The following is a 22327-nucleotide window of genomic DNA, read 5'->3' on the forward strand; positions in this document are numbered from 1 at the left end:
GCAAGTCCAATTGCATACATAAGCAATTACTGTGATAGAGATAGCTTTCTCCCTTTCTAAAAATTATATTTTATAAAGATTCCAGCTCATTCTAAAGTCATGAGCTGACAGCACTGGCTGCTAAAATCTTCTCACCTACTCACTGGCCTATTAAAAAATGTATGCTAGAGAAACAGCATGGCTTAGTGGAAAGAGCCTGGGCTTGGGACTCAGAGGACATGGGTTCTAATCCCAGCTCTGCCACTCGCCTGCTAGGTGACCTTGGACAAGTCACTTCACTTCTCTGTGCCTCGGTTCCCTCATCTGTAATATGGGAATTAAGATTGTGAGCCCCGTGTGGGACAACCTGATTACCCTGTATCTACCCCAGCGCTTAGAACAGTGCTCGGCACATAGTAAGTGCTTAACAAATACCATTATTATTATTATTATTATAACCTTTGCTTGCAGTAGTTTTACTCATTATTATTCCAAGGAAGCAGCATGGCCTAGTAGAAACAGCACAGGCCTGAGAGTCAGAGGACGTGCATTCTAATCCCGGCTCTGCCCATTGCTCTGCCAACTGCTGGGTGTGTGACCTTGGGCAAGTCACTTAACTTCTCTGTGCCTTAGTTTCCTCAACTGTAAAATGGGGATTCAATACCCATTCTCCAACCCACAAGACTGTGAGCCCAACCCCTGCACTCAGAATGGTGTTTGACACGTAATACTATAAAACGATAAAACAATGTACAGGAAGTCCCAGGTGTGTAAGCTTTCCCCCTTACTGTTTCAACCTCATCTCAATGAAGAAATAGTATTTATTGGGAATTCATTGGGGGCATAATGCACTGTACTAAACACTTGGGAAGAGCAAAACAAAGAAATGACACAGCCCTTGTCCAAAAACAGCTTATACTCTAAAAGGGGAGACAGACATAAAAATATTTACAGATAGAATAATCAAGATAAGTAACTGAATGCATAACTGAATAAACATCAATCCATCAATGGTATTTAAGGACTGTTTACTGCATACAAAGCGCTTTACTAAGTACTTGACAGAGGACAGCAGAGATGGTGGACCCATTCTCTGCCCACAACAACTTTACGGTATAGAGGGGGAGACAGATATTAATATTAATAAATAAGTTGTGGATATGGATGTAAGGGCTGTGGGGCCAAAGGCAGGGTGACTATCAAGTGCCCAAAGGGTACGGATTCAAATGTGAAGTTGACGCAAAACGGAAAGGGAGTCAGGGGTGGGAAAAACACTTAGAAGCAGCGTGGCCCAGTGGAAAGAGCCCAGGCTTTGGAGTCAGAGGTCATGGGTTCTAATCCCGGCTCCGCTGCTTGTCAGCTGTGTGACTTTGGGCAAGTCACTTCACTTCTCTGTGCCTCGGTTACCTCATCAGTAAAATGGGGATTAAGACTGTGAGCCCCACGTGGGACAACCTGATTACCTTGTATCCTCCCCAGCGCTTAGAACAGTGCATTGAACATAGTAAGCGCTTAACAAATGCCATCATTATTATTGTTATTATGCATGCATACAAAAGTGCTGAAGATGGGTACTGTTGGAATTGGCTGGTGAGTTTGTATAACTCTTGGGAGTGTTGGGAACCAATTGGAGAAGGCTTATTCGATGGGGTGGGATTTTAAGAGCTCTGAATATGGACAGAATTGAGTTCTGTTAGATTTAGGAAAGGAGGGAGTTTCAGGCTGGGGGAATGGGAGAGGTGTGGGTGAGGTACTCTTAAGAGGTTATTTGAGACCTAAGGACCGGGAATGAAAAACTTCGACATTTTGGGGTTATATAGTTTTTCATTCCGGCCCCCACTTTAGACATCTCCAATTCTCAAAAATAAATGCCGAATAAAGTACCAGATGAAAAGGATTAAGGTTTCAAAAGCCGGCCGCCAATACTGAGTAACTTCAACTGTTTCCCTCTCAAAAAAATAGGACCACCAATCCTCGGCCTTGCGACTCAGTTGGTTCCTGACAACTGGGTCATGTCTACACGCAAGTCAGAATCAATTTTTTAGTACAAATACTGTTACAAACAGGGGGTAAGGAAATGTTATTTTGACCAAAGGTACCCAGAATTGTCTACTCAATCAATTACAGATGAGTAATAAAACTATATTAATTTGTATTGAGCTAAGACAGGTTGACCAATAGAGTAGTTAATTTCTACTTCACTGGAACTAAAATACACTCAATTGACTCTCCCAGATAACGCTGCCTGACAATCAAACACCCCACTCTCCCCCTTCCTCCATCTCTCCCATTCTTCCCTCACATTTCTTTTTAAATTTTTCCTTCTCCCCAACATCATTTTTGAAAAATAGTTCCTCCATTTCCCTGACGCTTCCACATGCCCCACTCCCCTAGATACGGTGCTATAAAATCAGCTGGTATTGTAAAGTCCAATTGACATGTAGTAAAGGTGAAGCAGAGTGTTTATTTAGAATATGAATATTCAGAATGTATGTTAAGTGCCATTCACTTGAACTCAAGCTTTCTTAAGTGGAGGACTGCACATCTTAAGAGGAGGATTGCCTGTATAAATCTAAAGAGTTTGTAAAATCACCATTTCAATTAGTAAACTAAATCAGGTCCACGGAGATGAATAAATAAAGGATTCTGACTTACCGTCAGACAGATTGGAGGCTGGATTTATGAGGGTATCTAGTGTACAGGGACCTTTTGAGGACATGATTGCTGGAAAGCCCGGCACAAGGCAGGCAAAAATTAGCACCTGCTCTTCCGCACAGTTTGTTTGAAGTGCTTGAAGCCAAAGAAGATATAACCGGATTCCTTCACATCTTATCTAAAAAACAGGAATACTGACCTAAATATGAAAATGAAACTTCAATAATGACACAACACATAAACTAAGAAAAAAAATAATACAACCGCCAATGAAGAACACTCTAAGCAGCTAGGAGCATGGAACTGCGAGTCAAAAGACTTGGGTTTTAATCCCAGTTCTGCTACCTGCCTGCTATGCGACATTGGGCAAACTGCCTAACTATTCTGGGCCTCAGATTCCTCATCTGTAAAATGAGATTAAATACCGGTTTTCCCTCTTCTTCCCTCTCTGCACCAAGTGAGGGGGCTTGGGATGGGTGAGTGTCCCGTCCTGCTGAACGCTTACGGGGCTGGAAGCCAGGCGCTTCGCCATGGGTGTGTGATGTATACGTGGATTCCTCCCAAGTGGGAAGTACTCGTGGGTGGGAGCTAGGCGTTTCACCATGGGTGTGTAACACATAAGTGGATTCCTCCGAAGTGGGAAATGCTTGTGGGTGGGAACGAGCCGCCTCACCACGGGCGTGTAATGCATAAGTGGATTCCTCCCAAGTGGGAAATGCTCGTGGGTGGGAGCTAGCTGCCGCACCACGTGCAAACAAACCATAATTGAATTCTGCCTGGGTGAGACCCGGGTGATCTTGCCATGTGCGAGTAACACATAAGTATATTCCTCCCAATAGGGAAGCTCTAATATTATTAAATAATTTAATTTGCCACATCTAAAATAATCAAATAATTCATTTCACCTGCGGGAAAAATTTTGTATAAAATTCAGGCTTTCTTTCCCCAGTCTCTCTCTCTCTCTCTCTCTTTCGTGCCACGCCAATTCCCAAATGAAACCATCCCTGGGTGACGGGTGACACTACTCACACTGCTTTGCGTAGTGACCGCCACATAATAAGCACTTAAATACCATAAAAAAGATGAGGCAGAAGAGAGGGTGAATATGGGGAGGGAGGGATTCATCTGGGAAGGCCTCTTGGAGGAGATATGATTTTAGGGCTTTGAAGGTAGGGAATAATAATAACAATAATGGTATTTGTTAAGCACTTACTATGTGCCAAGCACTGTTCCAAGCCCTGGGGTATATATAAGGTAACCAGGCTGTCCCATGAGGGGCTCACAGCCTTAATCCCCATTTTACAGATGAGGGAACTGAGGCATAGAGAAGTTACGTGACTTTCCCAAGGTCACACAACAGACAAGTGGCAGAGCTGGGATTAGAACCCACGTCCTCTGACTCCCAAGCCGGAGCTCTTGCCACTAAACCAAGTGACTTGCGGAGCCGGGATTAGAACCCATGACCTTCTGACTCCGGGGCCCATGCTCAATCCACTATGCTATGCTGCTCTGTTGGATATGCATAAGGAGGGAGTTTCAATACAGAGGAAAGATGTGGGCAAGGTCTCAGTGGCAAGATGGATGTCACATCTTTTAAGGGGCTAAATTACAGCTCATTTTAGTGGCATCATGACAAAACAGGTATATAATAAATATAGTTGTCCCTCTCACTTGAAGAAGCAGCCACTGAAGTGAAATTCCCCTGGGACTCTATAGGTAAGTGAAAATGGAGCTGGTTGTTTTTTCTTAAGGGTATATTTTTAACATCTATACAGATGAGCTGCAGAATGTTTCACGAAAGCCCCTTAAAGGAAGAATAAACTTTCCCATCCCATCCAATATGGGCATCTGAACATTTTTGCCCAAGGGAATCCTTAACTTGTCACATTTTTGCTGCTATGACTTTTAAATGACTACTGCATGGAGTTATTAAAGGTGAAACTTACAAAAGAAAAAGTGAACAAGGTCACTTGTGGGGTTCAAAAGGATTTGTTCCCAATGATATGACAATAAAAAGAAAACAATATTTTTTGTGAATGTGAAAATTAATGGGACCTTTCACACCATCAATGAGTAATGTTCATTATTCAGATGATTTTTTAAAAACTAGGAGTCCTCAAAACTGTGCAGTTTTATCACTTTATAGCACTAATGGAGTTAAAAGTAGCAAGAAATGATATTACACTTTCATCTGAGATAAATACCTTAATAGAGTTTCCAGTGTGCAAAAGCTTCTTTAAAGTTGATCCTGAAATTAAAAAGTGAATTTGAAATGGAATGAATATTAAATGCATTTTTGAAGCTACTGCCTTTTGGACATAATTTAAATTATATTTAAAATGAAAATAAATCACCATACAAATAGTTTTTGAAAACCAATTCAGAAAGCAATGAAATCTAAAGGAAAACTAGTTTGATTCAAACCTACGTATCAAAGTTAGAAAGAAACAGAATGACCTTGAGATGAAAAAGGCAGCAATCAATACAGACCATTTAAGATATTGCCCATTTAAATCTGTAATTTGTGAAAAGTCTTCTTTAAGGTTAAAAACACTGATTAAAGAATTCGGTCATCCCGCACTGGACTGGGGATATTTCTTCTTTACCTGCAGAATATGAACGATCACCTTCTCAGTGTAGAAGAATGAATTTACATGGTCTAACGAAAAGGGTGGGCAAATATTCTGGCCTGAGGGACTCAATATGGGCCCAGTGGAAGGGGGCCACTCTCTCTACCTGCCCTCAGTTCCTGTGGGACTATGGTTAGGGGGTGGGAAGGGACAAATCTGTAAAGGACAGACTTAGGGGGTGAGAAAAAACAAACTTTAAGCTCGTCTCTAGACTGGAAGCTCATTATGGGCAGGGAATGGGTCTGTTTATTGTTATAGTGTACTCTCCACATAGTAATAATCATTATTATGGTATTTGTTAAGTGCTTACTATGTGCCAAGAACTGTTCTAAGTGCTGGGAATTCAAGTTGGACAGAGTCCCTGCCCAACATGGGGCTCACAGCCTTAACTGCCAACTTGTACTTCCCAAATGCTTAGTACTGTGCTCTGCACATAGTAAGCGCTCAATAAATACGACTGAATGCATGAATGAATGAATCCCCACTTTTTAACAGATGAGATAACTAAGGCACAGAGAAGTGAAGTGACCTGTCCAAGGCAGACACGTAACAGAGCCAGGGTTAGAACTCATGACCTCTGACTCCCAATAATTATGACTGAAATGGGAAAAGGGAGAAAGTAGTGCTAACACAGTAAATGGAAAGGGGGGAGAAGGAGGAGGAACGTAGTGGAGGGAGGACTATGGGCAGAAGTGTGGCTTAGTGGAAAGAGTACGGGCCTGGGAAACTGAGGACTTAGGTTCTAATCCCGGTTCCTCCACTTGTCTGCTGGGTGACTTCAGGCAAGTCATTTTACTGTGTCTCAGTTGCCTCCTCTGTAAAATGGAGAATACGATTGTGAGCCAACATTGTAGCTATCCCAGCACAGTGTCTAGCACATAGTAAGTACTTAATACCACTTGAAAAAAGAAAGAAAAAATAATTAAAAAAAAAACAAACTTAGAAGTCCTCCAAACACCCTTCCCCCACTGGCTGAGGATGTAAGCCACAATCCTTCACCTGAAAACCTGCAGCTCCAGAGAGGATCAGGGTCCCTGTACTAGAGTGGCCATCTTCCCAGAGGTGGGAAAAGGAGGACAAGGCCTGGGAATCCCTGGGTGGCCTGGCTTTGGAACTGGATTCAAAGCTCTGATGAATCACAGTTTGCCGAGAATGTTTGCTTGCACACTGCTTAACTAGCAAGAAAGGATAAATTGGGAAGTGGAGGGGAGTTTGCCTAAATAGAATCTGCAGCTTTGCTGCTATCATAGAGAAAAATCTTCATACCTCCCCAGAGATATGAAAAATCTATCATCAGCACAAAAGCAAATATATGCAAAAGTGTTTTCCTAAATCCTAGGGTTTGTTAGTATAGAAGCGTTCTGAGTTAAAAATACCTAAACATAAAACAACATGTTTCAATGAAAAGGGCCTGGTAGGTGATTATTTAATTCATTCATTCATTCAATCATATTTATTAAGCACTTACTGTGTGCAGAGCACTGTACTAAGAACTTGGAAAGTACAACTCAGGAATAGAGAGACAATCCCTGTCCACACCGGGCTTACAGTCTAGAGGTGGGGAGACAAATATCAAAACAAGTACACAGGCATCAATATAAACAGAATTATAGTTATATACACATCAAAACATGTAGACAGGCATCAATATGAATAAACGGAATTATAGATATATACATAAGTGCTGTGGGGCAGGGAGAGGTGGGGAAGAGCAAAGGGAGCGAGTCAAGGTGATGCAGAAGGGAGGGAGAACTGAGGAAAAGGGGGGCTTAGTCTGGGAAGGCCTCTTGGAGGAAGTGCGCCTTCAGTAGGGCTTTGAAAGGGGGAAGAGCGATTGTTTGGTGGATTTGAGGAAGGAGGGCGTTCCAGGCCAGAGGTTGACGGTGGGACCGGCAAGATGGAAGCACAGTGGGAAGGTTAGCGGCACCAGAGGAGTGGAGTATGCAGGCCGGGATGAGGAAGGAGAGAAGGGAGGTGAAGTAAGAAGGGGCAAGGTGATGGAGAGCTTTGAAGCCAATAGTGAGGAGTTTTTATTTGATACGGAGGTGGATAGGCAACTGGAGATTTTTGAGGAGGGGGATGACATGCCCTGAACATTTCTGAAGAAAGATAACCCAGGCAACAGAGTGAAGTATGGACTGAAGTGGGGAGAGACAGGAGGTTGTTATTTCATAACAAATGGGTGACAGCCTACAGTAATGAAACTTAGAAATCCACACCACTACAACTGTCCTACTTTTAACCTAAGCCACTTTTCTTCAGTATGTACCCAGAAAATTCCTCATAGCCCTTTGTTTTAACAGAGTATGAAAAACTAGCTATACTTCCAAGTGAACCGGGGCAAGGTGAGGAGGCCATCAGAAAATACGTAGTAGTTAAGGTCCTGATCCTGAATCCCATACAACATTAACCAATCCAGCGAAATTCAGAGTTTGCTGTTAACTCTATCAATCTAATTAGTGGATCAATTCAGGGGGCTTGAATTAGAGAAGCAGTGTGGCTTAGTGGAAAGAGCACAGGCTCGGGAGTCAGAGGTCATGGGTTCTAATCCCAGCTCTGCCACTTGTCAGCTGTGTGATTTTGGGTAAATCACTTAACTTCTCTGTGACTCAATGTAAAATGGGATTAAGACTGTGACAACCTGATAACCTTGTATCAACCCCAGAATTTAGAACAGTGCTTGGCACGTAGTAAGCACTTAACAAATGCCATTATTATTATTATTATTAGTTCAACTTTAGGAGGATTTTTTTCAGTATATTTTAAGAATAAAACCACTTGAATTTAATTAAGAGTGTGGTCTCACAGACAGCTACACTGTTTCTTGCAGACTCCAACGTCTCCTGGATGTTTCTGAGAGTTCGAATTCTGGTCCTCAAATAAAACTAATAACCTAAGCAAAATGTGAGTTAATAATAGAGGCTGAAAGAAAAGCAGCTCTAGTCTTTTTGTGCCATCCTGTGTCAAAAACAAAAATGATGTTAGTCTCACCGTTAATATTATTCTAGAAACAAATTACAAGTCCAAACAAAAAGATGAGCAGAAGAAACAATGTAAAGACAGACAGGTGTACTGGTTTAAAGAATATAATCAGAAATCAGCAGCCTGAAAGCAGTAGTGAGAAAAGCCTCAAAATGAAACAATTCAATTTGAGCAGTTGATAATTGAGGTTCCCTTTAACAGTCAACGGCTTATACTGAGTGAGGTTGTACTTCAAAGTGAACTTAAAATAATGAAGTTGTCCCATTCCACAGTTCATCATAAGTAAAAAATTCACATCTCACAAATCTAGCTCAGGACAGAAGAACATGTAGTTAGCATGGCTTTGATGATGTACTGTATTTACTGCAGTCTCCCGGAAACATAATCTAACCTTGGCTTCACTGGCACTGTCCTCTCCTGCTTCTCCTCCTATCTCTCTGGCCTCTTTCACAGGCTCCTCCTCCTCTGCCTCCCATCCCCTAAATGAGAAAGTCTCTCAAGACTCAGGGTCCCCTTCTTATCCTCTATCTACACTCACTCTCATGGAGAACTCATTTGCTCCTATGGCTTCAACTATTATCTCTGTGAGGATGATTTCAAAATTTGTATCTCCAGCCCTGACCTTTCTACTTTTCTGCAGTTTCATATTTCCTCCGGCCTTCAGATCATCTCTACCTGAGTGTTCCGCCAACATCTCAAACATAACAAGCCCACAATAGAGCACCTTATCTTCATACCAAAACACCGTCCTCACCCTGACTCTCCCAACACTGTAGACAAAACCACCATCCTCCCTGTCTCACAAGCTCATAGCCTTAACATTATCAATCCATCAGAGGAAGTCAGATGACCTGGGTTCCAAACCTAGCACTGCCACTCTCCTGCTATGTGACCTTGGCCAAGTCACTTAACTTCTCTGTGCTTCAGTTCCTTCATCTGTGAAATGGAGATCTGAAAACCTGTTCTTCCTCCTACTTAGATGTGGATAGATAGACCTGATTATCTTGTATCCACCTCAGCACAGTGCTTAGTATGGAGCTTGGCCCCTGGCACTTAATAAATACCATAATTATTATCCCATCCCACCTTGCCTACCGAATCAGCCTCCTTAATGACCTCTTGCCACCTGTCTCTCCCCACTTCACTCTGCTGCTTTGATCACTTTTCTAAAATACCATTCAGTCCACATGTCCCCATTACTCCGTTGGGTCAATCAAACAGAAACTCCTTACCACTGGCTTTAAAGCACTCAATCAACTTGCCCCCTTATACCTCACCTCGCTACTCTCTTACTGCAACTCAACATGCTAACTTTGCTCCTCTAACACCAAACTACTCTCATCTATCTCACTCCTGATCCCATGCCCACATAATAATAATAATAATAATGATGATGGCATTTATTAAGCACTTAGTATTTGCAAAGCACTGTTCTAAGCGCTGGGAAGGTTACAAGGTGATCAGGTTGTCCCATGGGGGCTCGCAGTCTTAATATCCATTTTCCAGATGAGGTCACTGAGGCACAGAGAAGTTAAGTGACTTGCCCAAAGACACAGAGCTGACAAGTGGCGGAGCCAGGATTTGAACCCATGACTGCTGACTCCAAAGCCCATGCTCTTTCCACTGAGCCACGCTGCTTCCACGCTGCTTTCCACAGAGCCCACATCCTGCTTCTGGCCTGGAGCTCCCTCCCTCTCCACATCCAACAGAGCATCACTCTCCCCACCTTCAAAGCCTTATTAAAAACCACATCTCCTCCAAGAGGCCTTCCCCATATAAGCCCTCTCTTCCTTTACTCCCTCTCTTCTGCATTGCCCTTGTACTTGAATTTGTACCCTTTATTCACTCCACACTCAGCTCCACAGCGCTTATGTACATACCCAGAATTTATTTTTAGTAACATCCATCTCCCCCTCTACACTGTAACCTCCTTGTGGACAGGGAACAAGTCTACTGGCTCTGATATGAATATGTCTACTAACTCTGATATGCGGTATTCTCCCAGGTACATAATACACAGTAAGTGTAGTACACTCAGTATACTCTGCACACAGTAAAACAATCAGTAAAGATGCTTATCTCTCCCACGAGATCATACACACCACTATCCTCACTGTCTCACAAGCCCAGAACTTGGCATTATCCTCTGCTCATCTCTCATTCCACTTGCATATTCAGTCTGCCACCGTTTCCTGTCAGTTCAACCTTTACAACATCTCTAGAATCCACTCCTTTCTCTCCAGCAAAACTGCTACCTCGCTGACCCAAGCAACTGTCATATCCTGCCTTGACTATTACATCATACTCCTCGCTGACCTCCCTGTTTCCTGTCTCCTCTCTCCAGTCCACAGTTCATCCTGTTGCCAGGATCATTTTCCTTAAAAAAAAAAAAAAAAAAAAAAAATTCAGTTTACATTCCCCACTGATCAAAAAACTCCAATGGTTGCCCATCCATCTTCGTATCAAACATAAACCCCCAACATTAACTTAGAGGCACTTAATCAGGTATCTCCTTCCTACCTTACCTTGCAGATCAATTACTCCAACCTAACCCACAGTCTTCACCCACCTACTCACTGTACCTTGACCTTATCTTTCTCCCTGCCGACTCCTAGCACGCATCTTTTCGTTAGCCTGGAGCTCCCTCCCCGTTCATATGTGACAGACCACCACTCTCTCCATGTTCAAAGCCCTATTAAAATCATATTTCCCTGACTAACCTCTTATTTCCCCACTCTGTTTGCCCTCCCTAAGTCACCAGTGAACTTGGGTCTATACCTCTTAATCACTTTGATATTCACCTCGTCCCCACCCTACAACACTTAAATATACACCTGTCTGTAATTTATGTTAATTCTATCTCCCCACCAAATCGCTAAGCTCCTTGTGGGCAGGGATCATGTCTACCTACTCTATTGCACTGTAGTACAGACCTACACACAGTAAGCACTCAATGAATACCACTGACTGAAGGTGGGTATCTGGTCTACTACTTTTACTGCTATTTTCCAGGTGCTTAGAAGATTAGAAGAAGCACCCAGGAGATGCTCAATTAATACTCCCAATTATTGAGTATTTATACTCAAATAAATACTGGCTGGGGCTAATGTACTTCAACACTTTGCCGTCTGGCTCGATGCTAAAAGGAACTAAAGTTTGCAAGCCATTTCCCACAACATATTAGATAATCCTCAGAGTTTACCCATGAGACAGTCAGGGAGAATGTCAGTGCCTATATCCTCTTCTAGCTCAAGTCCTCTAGCTTTATTTCTCTCTAGCCTACCTAACCATGCTTTTTTTTTTTTTCCATACACACATGCATCCTCTTCCACAGTGTTGTCAGCTATATGATCCCAGTGGTCCTGAAAGGAAGCCCTGCACATAAACTGAGTGCTGACTCTCAATCGCTCACGAAGATGTAGATTATTTTCAGGAACTTTAAGTGGTTCTGCTGTATCTTGGTCTGGAAAATAGACACCGAATGATGTTTCTTAATATACTATGGGAGACCTCATTCTCACCCACTGCCAACCTCTTGCTCAGACCCTCACACCTACTTGGAAATCCCTGACCCTTCATAACTGACAGATCACTGCTCTGCTAATCTTCAAAGTTCTTTTGAAATCACAGCTCCTCCAGGAGCCTTTCCCCAAACAATTTCTAATTTCCTCACTTTACATCCCCCTATTAACACTTCAGCACTTCTGTTGCATCTAAAAGCACTAGGGCATTCAAACACCCCCTTAGCACTCACATACATATCACTACACTCTATTTCATTCTATCTGAAATGTATTTTAGTGTGTACCTTATGCTCCTTGAGGGTATGGATCAATCATATTTATTAGCATTTATTGTGTACAGAGCACTGTATCATTCAGTCAAATTTACTGAGTGCTTACTGTACGCACAGAGTACTGTACTAAGCATTTGAGAGAGTACAATTTAATATAATAATAATAATAGCATTTGTTAAGCGCTTACTATGTGCAAAGCACTGTTCTAAGTGCTGGGGGCAGATACAAGGTGATCAGGTTGCCCCACTTGGGGCTCACAATCTTAATCCCCATTTTACAGATGTGGTAACTGAGGCTCAGAGAAGCTAAGTGGCTTGCCCAAGGTCACATAGCAGACATGTGGTGGAGCTGGGATTAGAACCCATGACCTCTGACTCCCAAGCCCGGGCTCTTTCCACTGAGCTACGCTGCTTCTCATTGTAACTGAGCTGGTAGACGCAGTCCATGCTTAGAATGAGCTTACACTCTGGAGGGGGAGACAGACATTAATATAAGTAATTAATTAAGGATAATAATAATAATATAATAATAATATGATAGTATTTGTTAAGTGCTTACTATGCGCCAAGCACTGTTCTAAGCACTGGGGTAGACACAAGGGGATCAGGTTGGACACAGTCCCTGTCCCACATGGGGCTCCCAGTCTTAATCCCCATTTTACAGATGAGGTAACTGAGTCGCAGAGAAGTGAAGTGATTAGCCCAAGGTGTCACCCAGCAGACATGTGGCAGAACAGGGATTAGAACCCCTGACCTCTGACTCTCAAGCCCGGGCTCTTTCCACTATGCCACGCTGCTTCTCTTAAGCACTCTTCACTGTTCTAAGTACTGGAGGAGATACAAAGTAATCAAGTTGTCCCACGTGGGCCTCACAGTCTTAATCCCCATTTTACAGATGAGGTACCTGAGGCACAGAGAAGTTAGGTGACTTGCCCAAAGTCACACAGCTGACTAGTGGCGGAGCCGGGCTTAGAACCCCCGACCTCTGACTCCCAAGCCCGGGCTCTTTCCACTAGGTCATGCTGCTTCTTGGATATGTTCATAGGTGCTGTGGGGCTAATAGAGGAGTGAATAAAGGGAGCAAATCCAAGTGCAAGGGGGACACAGAAGAGAGTGGGAGAAAAGGGAATGAGAAGCTTAGTCAGGGGCAGCCTCTTGGAGATGTGCCTTCTACAAAGCTCGGAAACACTTGGGAGAGTACAATATAACACAGTTGGTATACAAATTCCGTGCCCACAAGGAGCTCAAGTCTAATAATTCCACTGAACTCTCCAAAGTGTTTAGTACAGTGTTCTGTATGCAGTAGTTACTAAATAATTTTGACTGACTGCCTGCACACATAATAATAAGAATAATAATAATAATAGTAAGAATGATGGTATTTGTTAAGTGCTTACTATGTGCCAAGCACTGTTCTAAGCACTGGGGTAAATACAAGTCTCTGTCTCTGTTGACGGCACTACCATCCTTCCAGTCTCACAAGCCCGCAACCTTGGTGTCATCCTCGACTCCGCTCATTCATTCACCCCTCACATCCAAGCCGTCACCAAAACCTGCCGGTCTCAGCTCCGCAACATTGCCAAGATCCGCCCTTTCCTCTCCATCCATACCGCTACCCTGCTCATTCAAGCTCTCATCCTATCCCATCTGGACTACTGCATCAGCCTTCTCTCTGATCTCCTATCCTCGTGTCTCTCCCCACTTCAACCCATACTTCATGCTGCTGCCTGGATTATCTTTGTCCAGAAACGCTCTGGGCATATTACTCCCCTCCTCAAAAATCTCCAGTGGCTACCAATCAATCTGTGCATCAGGCAGAAACTCCTCACCCTGGGCTTCAAGGCTGTCCATCACCTCGCCCCCTCCTACCTCACCTCCCTTCTCTCCTTCTACAGCCCACCCCGCACCCTCCGCTCCTCCACCGCTAATCTCCTCACCGTACCTCGTTCTCGCCTGTCCCGCCATCGACTCCCGGCCCACGTCAACCCCCTGGCCTGGAATGCCCTCCCTCTGCCCATCCAAGGCCCTACTGAGAGCTCACCTCCTCCAGGAGGCCTTCCCAGACTGAGCCCCTTCCTTCCTCTCCCCCTCGTCCCCCCTCCACCCCCCCCATCTTACCTCTTTCCCTTCCCCACAGCACCTGTATATATGTATGTACATATTTATTACTGTTTATTTTACTTGTGCATATCTATTCTATTTATTTTGTTTTGTTAGTATGTTTGGTTTTGTTCTCTGTCTCCCCCTTTTAGACTGTGAGCCCACTGTTGGGTAGGGACTGTCTCTATATGTTGCCAATTTGTACTTCCCAAGCGCTTAGTACAGTGCTCTGCACACAGTAAGCGCTCAATAAATATGATTGATGATGATACAAGGTAATCAGATTGTCCCATGTGGGGCTCACAGTCTCAATCCCCATTTTACAGATGAGGGAACTGAGGCACAGAGAAATGAAGTGACTTGCCCAAGGTCACACAGCAGACAAGTGATGAAACTGAGATCATAACCCACGACTTCTGACTCACAAACCCATGCTCTTGCCACTAGGTCAACAACAGGAGACAGGGAAATACCAACTCATTTCAAGTGGGCCAGACTCTCAAGAGGGAAAGATCATGGAGAATAGTGGGAAATGTGGAAGAGTTGAGTTCGGGCCCATGGATTCAGCATCAGGCCTTAAAATACAGTCACTGGTGGATTAATTCCAACTTGAACTGCTCAAAGTCCTATCTTGGCACTGGACTAGATGACACACATCAATAATATACCAGAACCAACAGCCACTGGGCCAAAATGTTAGGCCTTGATGTGAGAGGTTCCTGTTCACCTCTTCTCAATCTGTCATACTTAGTGAGGACTTATTGTGAGTGGAGCACTTTATTAAGTGCTTGGGAGAGTACAATATAACAATTTAATGGACACATTCTCTGCTCACAACCAGTTTATAGTCTAGAAGGGGACAGAGGCACTAGTATAAATAATAATAATAATAATAATGGTGGTATTTTATTAAGCGCTTAATATGTGCAAAGCACTGTTCTAAGTGCCGGAGAGGTTACAAGGTGATCAGGTTGTCCCACGTGGGGCTCACAGTTTTAATCCCCATTTTGCAGATGAGGGAACTAAGGCCCAAAGAAGTTGACTTGCCCAAAGTCACACAGCTAACAAGTGGTGGAGCTGGGATTTGAACCCACCACCTCTGACTCTAAAGCTCGTGCTCTTTCCACTGAGCCATGCTGTTTGATATGTACATAACTGTTCTGGAGCTGAGAGGGGGGATGAATAAAGGGAGCAACGCAGGGTGAGGCAGAAAGGAGGGGAAAAAGGAAGATTAGTGAAGAAAGGTCTCGAAGGAGATGTGCCTTCAATAAGGCTTTGAAGGTGGGGGGGTTGATGGGGGAGAAAAAGTAACTGTCTGTTGGATATGAAGGGGGAGGGCGTTCCAGACCAGAGGCAGGGCATGGGTGAGAGGTCGGCAGCAAGACAGATGAGATCTAGGTATAGTGAGTGGGTTGGTATTACAGGAGCGAAGTATGCAGTGGGCTGTAGTAGAAAACCAGAAAAGTAAGGTAGGAGGAAGCAAGATGATTGAGTGATTAAAGCCAATGGTCAAGAGTTTCTGTTTGATGCAGAGGTGAATGGGCAACCACTGTAGGTTCTTGAGAAGTGGAGAAACATGGACTTTTCAAGCGCTTAGTACAGTGTTCTGCACACAGTAAGTGCTCAATAAATATGACAATAAATTAAAGAATGGACTGAACGGTTTTATAAAAAATGGTCGAAAGCGTGAAATATGGACTGAAGTGGGGAGAGACATGAGGTAATGGAGATCAGCAAGGAGGCTGATACAGTATTCAAGGCAGGATGAGAAGTGATTGGATTAACGTGGTAGCAGTTTGGATGGAGAGGTAAGTGCAGTCTTTAGTTCTGCTGTGAAGGTCGAACCGACAGGATATAGTGATATGGGGGTTGAATGAGAGAGGAGTCAGGGACAATGTCAACGTTATGGGCTTGAGAGACAGGAAGGATGGTGGTGTTGACTACAGTGATGGGAAAGTCAGGAGAAGGAGTTCTATTTTGGACATGTTAAGTCTGAAGTATCGGTGGGGCATCCAAGCAGAAATGTCTTGAAGGCAGGAGGAAATGCGAGACTGCAGAGAAGGAGAGAGATCAGGATGATTTGGAAATCATCCGCACAGAGGTTATAGCTGAAGCCATGGGAGCAAATGAGTTCTCCAAGGGAGTGGATGTAGATGGAGAATAGAAGGGGACCCAGAACTGATCCTTGCGGGACACCCACAGTTAGGGGATGGGAGGCAGAGGAGGAGCCCACGAAAGAGAGTGAGAATAAGTGGCCAGAAAGATAGAAGAGACAGGAGAGAACAGTGTCAGTCAAGCCGAGATCGGATAATGTTTTGATGAGAAGGGGGCGGTTGCCAGTGTCGAAGAGGATCAGGATGGAGTAGAGGCTGTTGGATTTGGTAAGGAGATCATTATCTTTGTGAGGGTGGTTTCTGTGAAGCGAAGGGGACCGAAACCAGATTGGAAGGGGTCAGGAGAGAATTGTAGTAGAGGAACTTGAGACAGCAGGCATAAACACCTCGCTCAAGAAGTTCGGAGAGCAATGGTAGGAAGTTCTTGGACAATCACAACTGTTGAAATTTTGGTTAAACTGACAACCCAGGAGAATGATACCACCAAGTACGCTGACAAACTAATTAGATGTTCATCTTAACTCTCAAGGGTGTTTCAGAGTCCCCTGAAGATTCTATTTTAATACTGCATTTTTCCGAGCACGAATTCACAGGCTAAGAAGTGCTTCTGGTATCTCTAAACTGTAATTTTTACAGACTCTGTCTGAAGATTTATCCCAGCAGGTAAGGAGAGATCTGAGATTAGATTATGGTGGCTCCTCTATTTCAGATGAGATTACGAAAGTCCCTGGTCACGGGGTGTGGTGTCTGTTGAGGGCGCAGCAGTATTTACAAGCCTCAGGATGTGAAGACACTGCCCCATAAACCAAACAGCCCCACTCCTTGGGTTGAGAAACAACCGAATCCTGTCTCAATAGCAAGGAGACTGCTTGCTGCCAGTAATGTGACTCACAAATCAGAGTAGCCTACAGGGACCCAGAGAAATCCACTTCAGTGGTCGATGATGCAATTTGAATTCTGACGGCTCAGCTGTGTGCGCAATCTATTGAGAAGCAATGTTTTGTCAGCTCCAGCATGTGTTAATGGGCTTGACAAGCTTCTTAATAATTACTAACTCTATATATAAACACTAATTCACATTCCTATCAATCAGTAGCATTTATTGAACACTCCTCTAGGCTGTAAGCTCGTTTTGGGCAGGGTATGTGCACACTCAATCAATATAACTGATTGATCACTTCGTGCGAGGCACCGTATTGGGAGAGTACAATGGTTATACAATATATCCCCTTTTCCTTCTTCATCTTCCTGTCTGTAAATTCCTACATATGCAATCCATCACTAAATCCTATCAGTTCCACCTTCACAACATCGCTAAAATCTGCCCTTTCCTCTCCAACCAAACTGTTACCATGTTAATATAATCACTTATCCTTCCCCACCTTGATTACTGTATCAGCCTCCTTGCTGACCTCCCAGCCTCCTGTCTCTCCCCACTCCAGTGCACACTTCACCCTGCTGCCCAGATGATTTTTCTACAGAAACATTCATGACATGTTTCCCCACGCTTCAAAAAACTCCAGTGGTTGCCCATCCACCTCCGCATCAAACTCCTCACCATTGACTTCAAAACACTCAATCATCTTGCCCCTCTAATCTCACCTCACTATACTCTTACTAAAACCCAGTCCACACACTTCACTTCTCTACTGCTAACCTTCTCACTGTTCCTCGATCTCATCTATCTCACCGCCAACCCCTCACCCACGTCCTGCCTCTGGCCTGGAACTCCCTCCCCCGTCAAATCCGACAGACAATTACTCTCCCCATGTTCAAAGCCATATTGAAGGCACATCTCCTCCAAGAGGCCTTCCCTAAGCCCTCCTTTCCTCTTCTCCTACTCCCTTCTGCACTGCCCTGACTTGCTCCTTTTATTCATCCCCCACAGCTCTTATGTACACATCTGAGAAGCAGCGTGGCCCAGTGGAAAGAGCCCGGGCTTTGGAGTCAGAGGTCATGGGTTCAAATCCCGGCTTCCCCCACTTGTCAGCTGTGTGACTTTGGGCAGCAAGTCACTTCACTTCACTGGGCCTCAGTTACCCCATCTGTAAAATGGGGATGAAGACTGTAAGCCCCCTGTGGGACAACCTGATCACCTTGTAACCTCCCCAGCACTTAGAACAGTGCTTTGCACATAGTAAGTGCTTAATTAATGCCATCATTATTATTTATTATTATCTGTAATTTATTTATTTGTATTGATGTCTGCCTCCCCCTCTACACTCTGAGCTCGTTGTGGGCAGGGAATGTGTCTGCTTATTGTTATATTGTAATGTCCTAAGTGCTTAGTATAGTGCTTTGCACACAGTAAGAGCTTAATAAAACTGAATAAATTTATTTTAATGTCTGTGTCTTGACCAGAACATACACTCCTTGAGGATAGGGATCGTGTCTTCTAAGCCTACCGTACTCCCTCAAGAGCTTAATACAGTGCTCTGTAAACAGAAAGTCCTCACTTAGTACTGCAGATTGATAAATATGACATGACATGCCTTGCAGAGATTTGCAGAGGTCAATTTGGTCCAGAAATTAAAACCAATTTGCAATCTAACCCTCATATGATCAAATTAGATCCAACAAATAATAATGTTACCATTTCCTTGTATTTATGTGGAGCTTTTCCGCCTAGGAGGAAATTGTTCTACAATTCTTACTATCTGGGATACAAAACCCTGCCTAACATACTGCGAAAAGTCTACAAAATTGAAAACAATGACCAAAACTGAATGTTGTCACTAGTGCCCTAAAGATTTCCAAGAAACCATTTCAAAGAATCCCAACAAATCTGTCCTTTTAGCTTTGCCTCTGCTAAGTGGAAACTGACCATGCTAGCCCTTCCCTTGACCTATCATTTCCATCTATTATTTCTCTTATCAGACTCATAGCTCAGCTAAATAGTAAGATCAATGTCAGGAATCAAAGAAAATACAATGACTTTGAAAAAATAACATGTCCAAATAATATTTGGTAAACAACTTCATGACTACCTGAACCACAGTCCAAAGCTGTACGTATCTTTCAATTTAGCCAGAAGTAATGCATTCTGATTTAGGCATATTAAACCCTGGAATTTATTAAACTGATTCTTTTGCTTTGATGACATTTTCCCCTTTGTATTTGCATTTCCAAAGTTTCTGACCCTTTGTATGAGTTTTCAGTTGCACAATTATTGATCTTTCTGTTTTATATGCTAAATACGCTATCTGTTCTCAAGTAGCTAATTAATTCCAACATCACAATATTGACTCTCCTTCTGAGGACAAATAAGTCTCAGTCCTGTCATTTCTGGTGCATTTTTGAGGTGCAGGAGGAAGCCATGGTGTAAACACAACGCCAGACTGCAGACTGTAAGCGAAGGTCAGCCCTGGCTGTTCTGCACTGCATTTCTCAGCTGCAGTAATGCGTTTGACCTCAAAGGACTGAATTGCTTAATGGCATATCTGGTGCCCACGGGGCCTGTCCTGTACAGCAAGTTTCCAAATGCTAGCATTAGTGGAACGCACCCTCAGCTTGGTGTTCCGGTAAGTCTTCAAGACCTGTTCCCCAGGAACATGGTCCAGGGCTGAGCTCTTCACAGAAGACTGTTTTGATAATCGTTCTATCATCCAGGCAGACTAGATGACTGTCTCTTCCCCACTGTGTTTTGACTGTCATCACCTGAATCTCTGGGATCCCACAACGTTACAGGACTCCAGTGTCTGAGATACGATCGGGCCACTTGCTGCCGGCTGTGTGTCTCTGACAGCGCAGATGGAACCAATGGCATTGCTTCAGATCCTGTTGGCTTGGTGTCCGTGCTACAGTTACACGACAACATTAGGATGACCACAGCATGGCAGATGTCAATCTCTGTCTTTAGGCTGACTCCCCTTGCTTTTCAGAGCCGAGGTATCCGCTTTTCAAATGTAGCCAATGTGTCCTCAGATACCGTCGTCGATAACAGGAAAATTGTGAAAGGATGGGTTTTTTCTATGGTATTGTTAAGCACTTGCTATGTGTCACTTTACTAACTGCTGGGGTAGATACAGGCCAACCAGGTCGGACATAGTCCACTTCCCACATGGGGCTCACAGTCTGAATCCCCGTTTTACGGATGAGGTAACTGAGGCACAGACGAGTTAAGTGAGTTGCCCACGGTCACGCAGCAGACAAGTGGCGGAGCCAGGATTAGAACCCAAGTCCGCTGGCTCCCAGGCCCAAGCTCTTTGAAACAGGTCACACTGCTTTTCTTCTGCTTATATAACCCAAGTAAGCAGATCGTTTTATGTCTTTAAGCTGAATACCATCAATGGTTAGCTTTCATCATCATCATCATCAATCGTATTTATTGAGCACTTACTATGTGCAGAGCACTGTACTAAGCGCTTGGGAAGTACAAATTGGCAACATATAGAGACAGTCCCTACCCAACAGTGGGCTCACAGTCTAAAAGGGGAAGAATTCCTGCTTTGGAGCAGGAATTGTAGGATAGGCTATGACTGAAGCACTGATGTTGGCCCTTTTAAAAATATTAGCCCAAACTGTTCATTACTTCATGAAAACATTTAGTGAGCAAAATCCATTCTTAAACAAAATGATAACACTAAACTATTCCCAGGTTTAACTTTACATAATTAGTCATGGGTGTGATTTTTTTTTGGTGCTTCATCCAAGAGAAGAAATTTGAGGGAAGAGAAAATCACTGTGAAATGCATCATTTTAAAAACAGGAATGAGCCCTGCTCTTTTTCTGAAGGGGAAATGGATAGGTACCCACAAGAGGCAGGAATAGTTATTCTTCCAGAGAAAGAAAGTAGTTCCTGAACGTGACTGTCAGATGTTTCATTAATCTGTGATCAGAATGCACGTCCAGATGCCAACATTACAAATGAAGGCAGTGTTTATGCTATAATAATAATGACATTTATTAAGCACTTACTATGTGCAAAGCACTGTTCTAAGCGCTGGGGAGGTTACAAGGTGATCAGGTTGTCCCACATGGGGCTCACAGTCTTCATCCTCATTTTACAGATGAGATAACTGAGGCCCTGGGAAGTTAAGTGACTTGCCCAAAGTCACACAGCTGACAAGTGGCGGAGCCGGGATTTGAACCCATGACCTCTGACTCCAAAGCCCGTGCTCTTTCCACTGAGCCACGCTGCTGTACTCTTTAGGTATTAAGAATGATTCATTCTAACATAGCACATATATTTTTATGGTAGCTGTTACACGCTTACTATGTGCCAGGCACTGTACTACGTGCTGGGATAGATACAAGCTAATTCACAGTCCCACATGGGACTCATAATCTGCATCCCCATTTTATAGATGAGGCAGTTGAAGCAGAGAAAATTTAAGTGACTTGTTCAAGGTCACCGCAGCAGACAAATGGTGAAGTTGGGAGTAAAACTAGGTCTTCTGGCTCCCAGCCTGTGCTTTATCCACCAGGCTATGCTGCTTCATTTATTTTTTTGAAGTCACCAGCATAACTGTAATACTTCAAATGGGCAATATGTCCATTTAAGAAAGTTTTATCTTTAACAAGAAATTACAGTCTTGAATCCTTAGTGGAGTGTCCCAAAAACGGGTGAACAATTATTTTGGCCTATGGGCCACTTACCAAGCTTTTTCATTCATTCATTCATTCATTCATTCATTCATTCATTCATTCATTCATTCAGGTGTATTTACTAAGCGATTACTTTGTACAGAAAACACTGTTCCTCTGTCGGCCCACGTCCTCCCCCTGGCCTGGAATGCCCTCCCTCCACACAGCCGCCAAGCTAGCTCTCTTCCTCCCTTCAAAGTCCTACTGAGAGCTCACCTCCTCCAGGAGGCCTTCCCAGACTGAGCCCCCTTTTTCCTCTCCCTCTCCCCATCCCTCCTGCCGTACCTCCTTCCCCTCCCCACAGCACCTGTATATATGTTTGTACAGATTTATTACTGCATTTATTTTACTTGTACATATTTACTATTTATTTTGTCAACTATGTGCTTCAGGCTTTACTTCTATTTATTCTGAGGACTTGATATCTGACCACATGTTTTGTTTGGTTTTGTTTTGCTTTGTTGTCTGTCCCCCCTTCTAGACTG

At 43.6% G+C, this 22327-nt stretch overlaps 1 protein-coding gene across 1 annotated transcript in view; it reads right to left on the bottom strand.

Annotated features, from left to right (window-relative positions):
• The window catches only part of RALGAPA2 (Ral GTPase activating protein catalytic subunit alpha 2), a 421002-nt gene that overhangs the window by 303697 nt on the left and 94978 nt on the right, over window positions 1-22327 (bottom strand). Inside the window, exons 5-6 of the mRNA XM_038744021.1 lie at window positions 4839-4882; window positions 2635-2812 (exon numbers count right to left, since the gene is read on the bottom strand). Of these exons, the coding sequence (XP_038599949.1) occupies window positions 2635-2812; window positions 4839-4882 (222 nt within the window). The remainder of the gene's footprint in view (window positions 1-2634; window positions 2813-4838; window positions 4883-22327) is intronic.

This window comes from Tachyglossus aculeatus, chromosome 1 (assembly GCF_015852505.1).
Source record: "Tachyglossus aculeatus isolate mTacAcu1 chromosome 1, mTacAcu1.pri, whole genome shotgun sequence".
Taxonomy (NCBI): domain Eukaryota; kingdom Metazoa; phylum Chordata; class Mammalia; order Monotremata; family Tachyglossidae; genus Tachyglossus; species Tachyglossus aculeatus.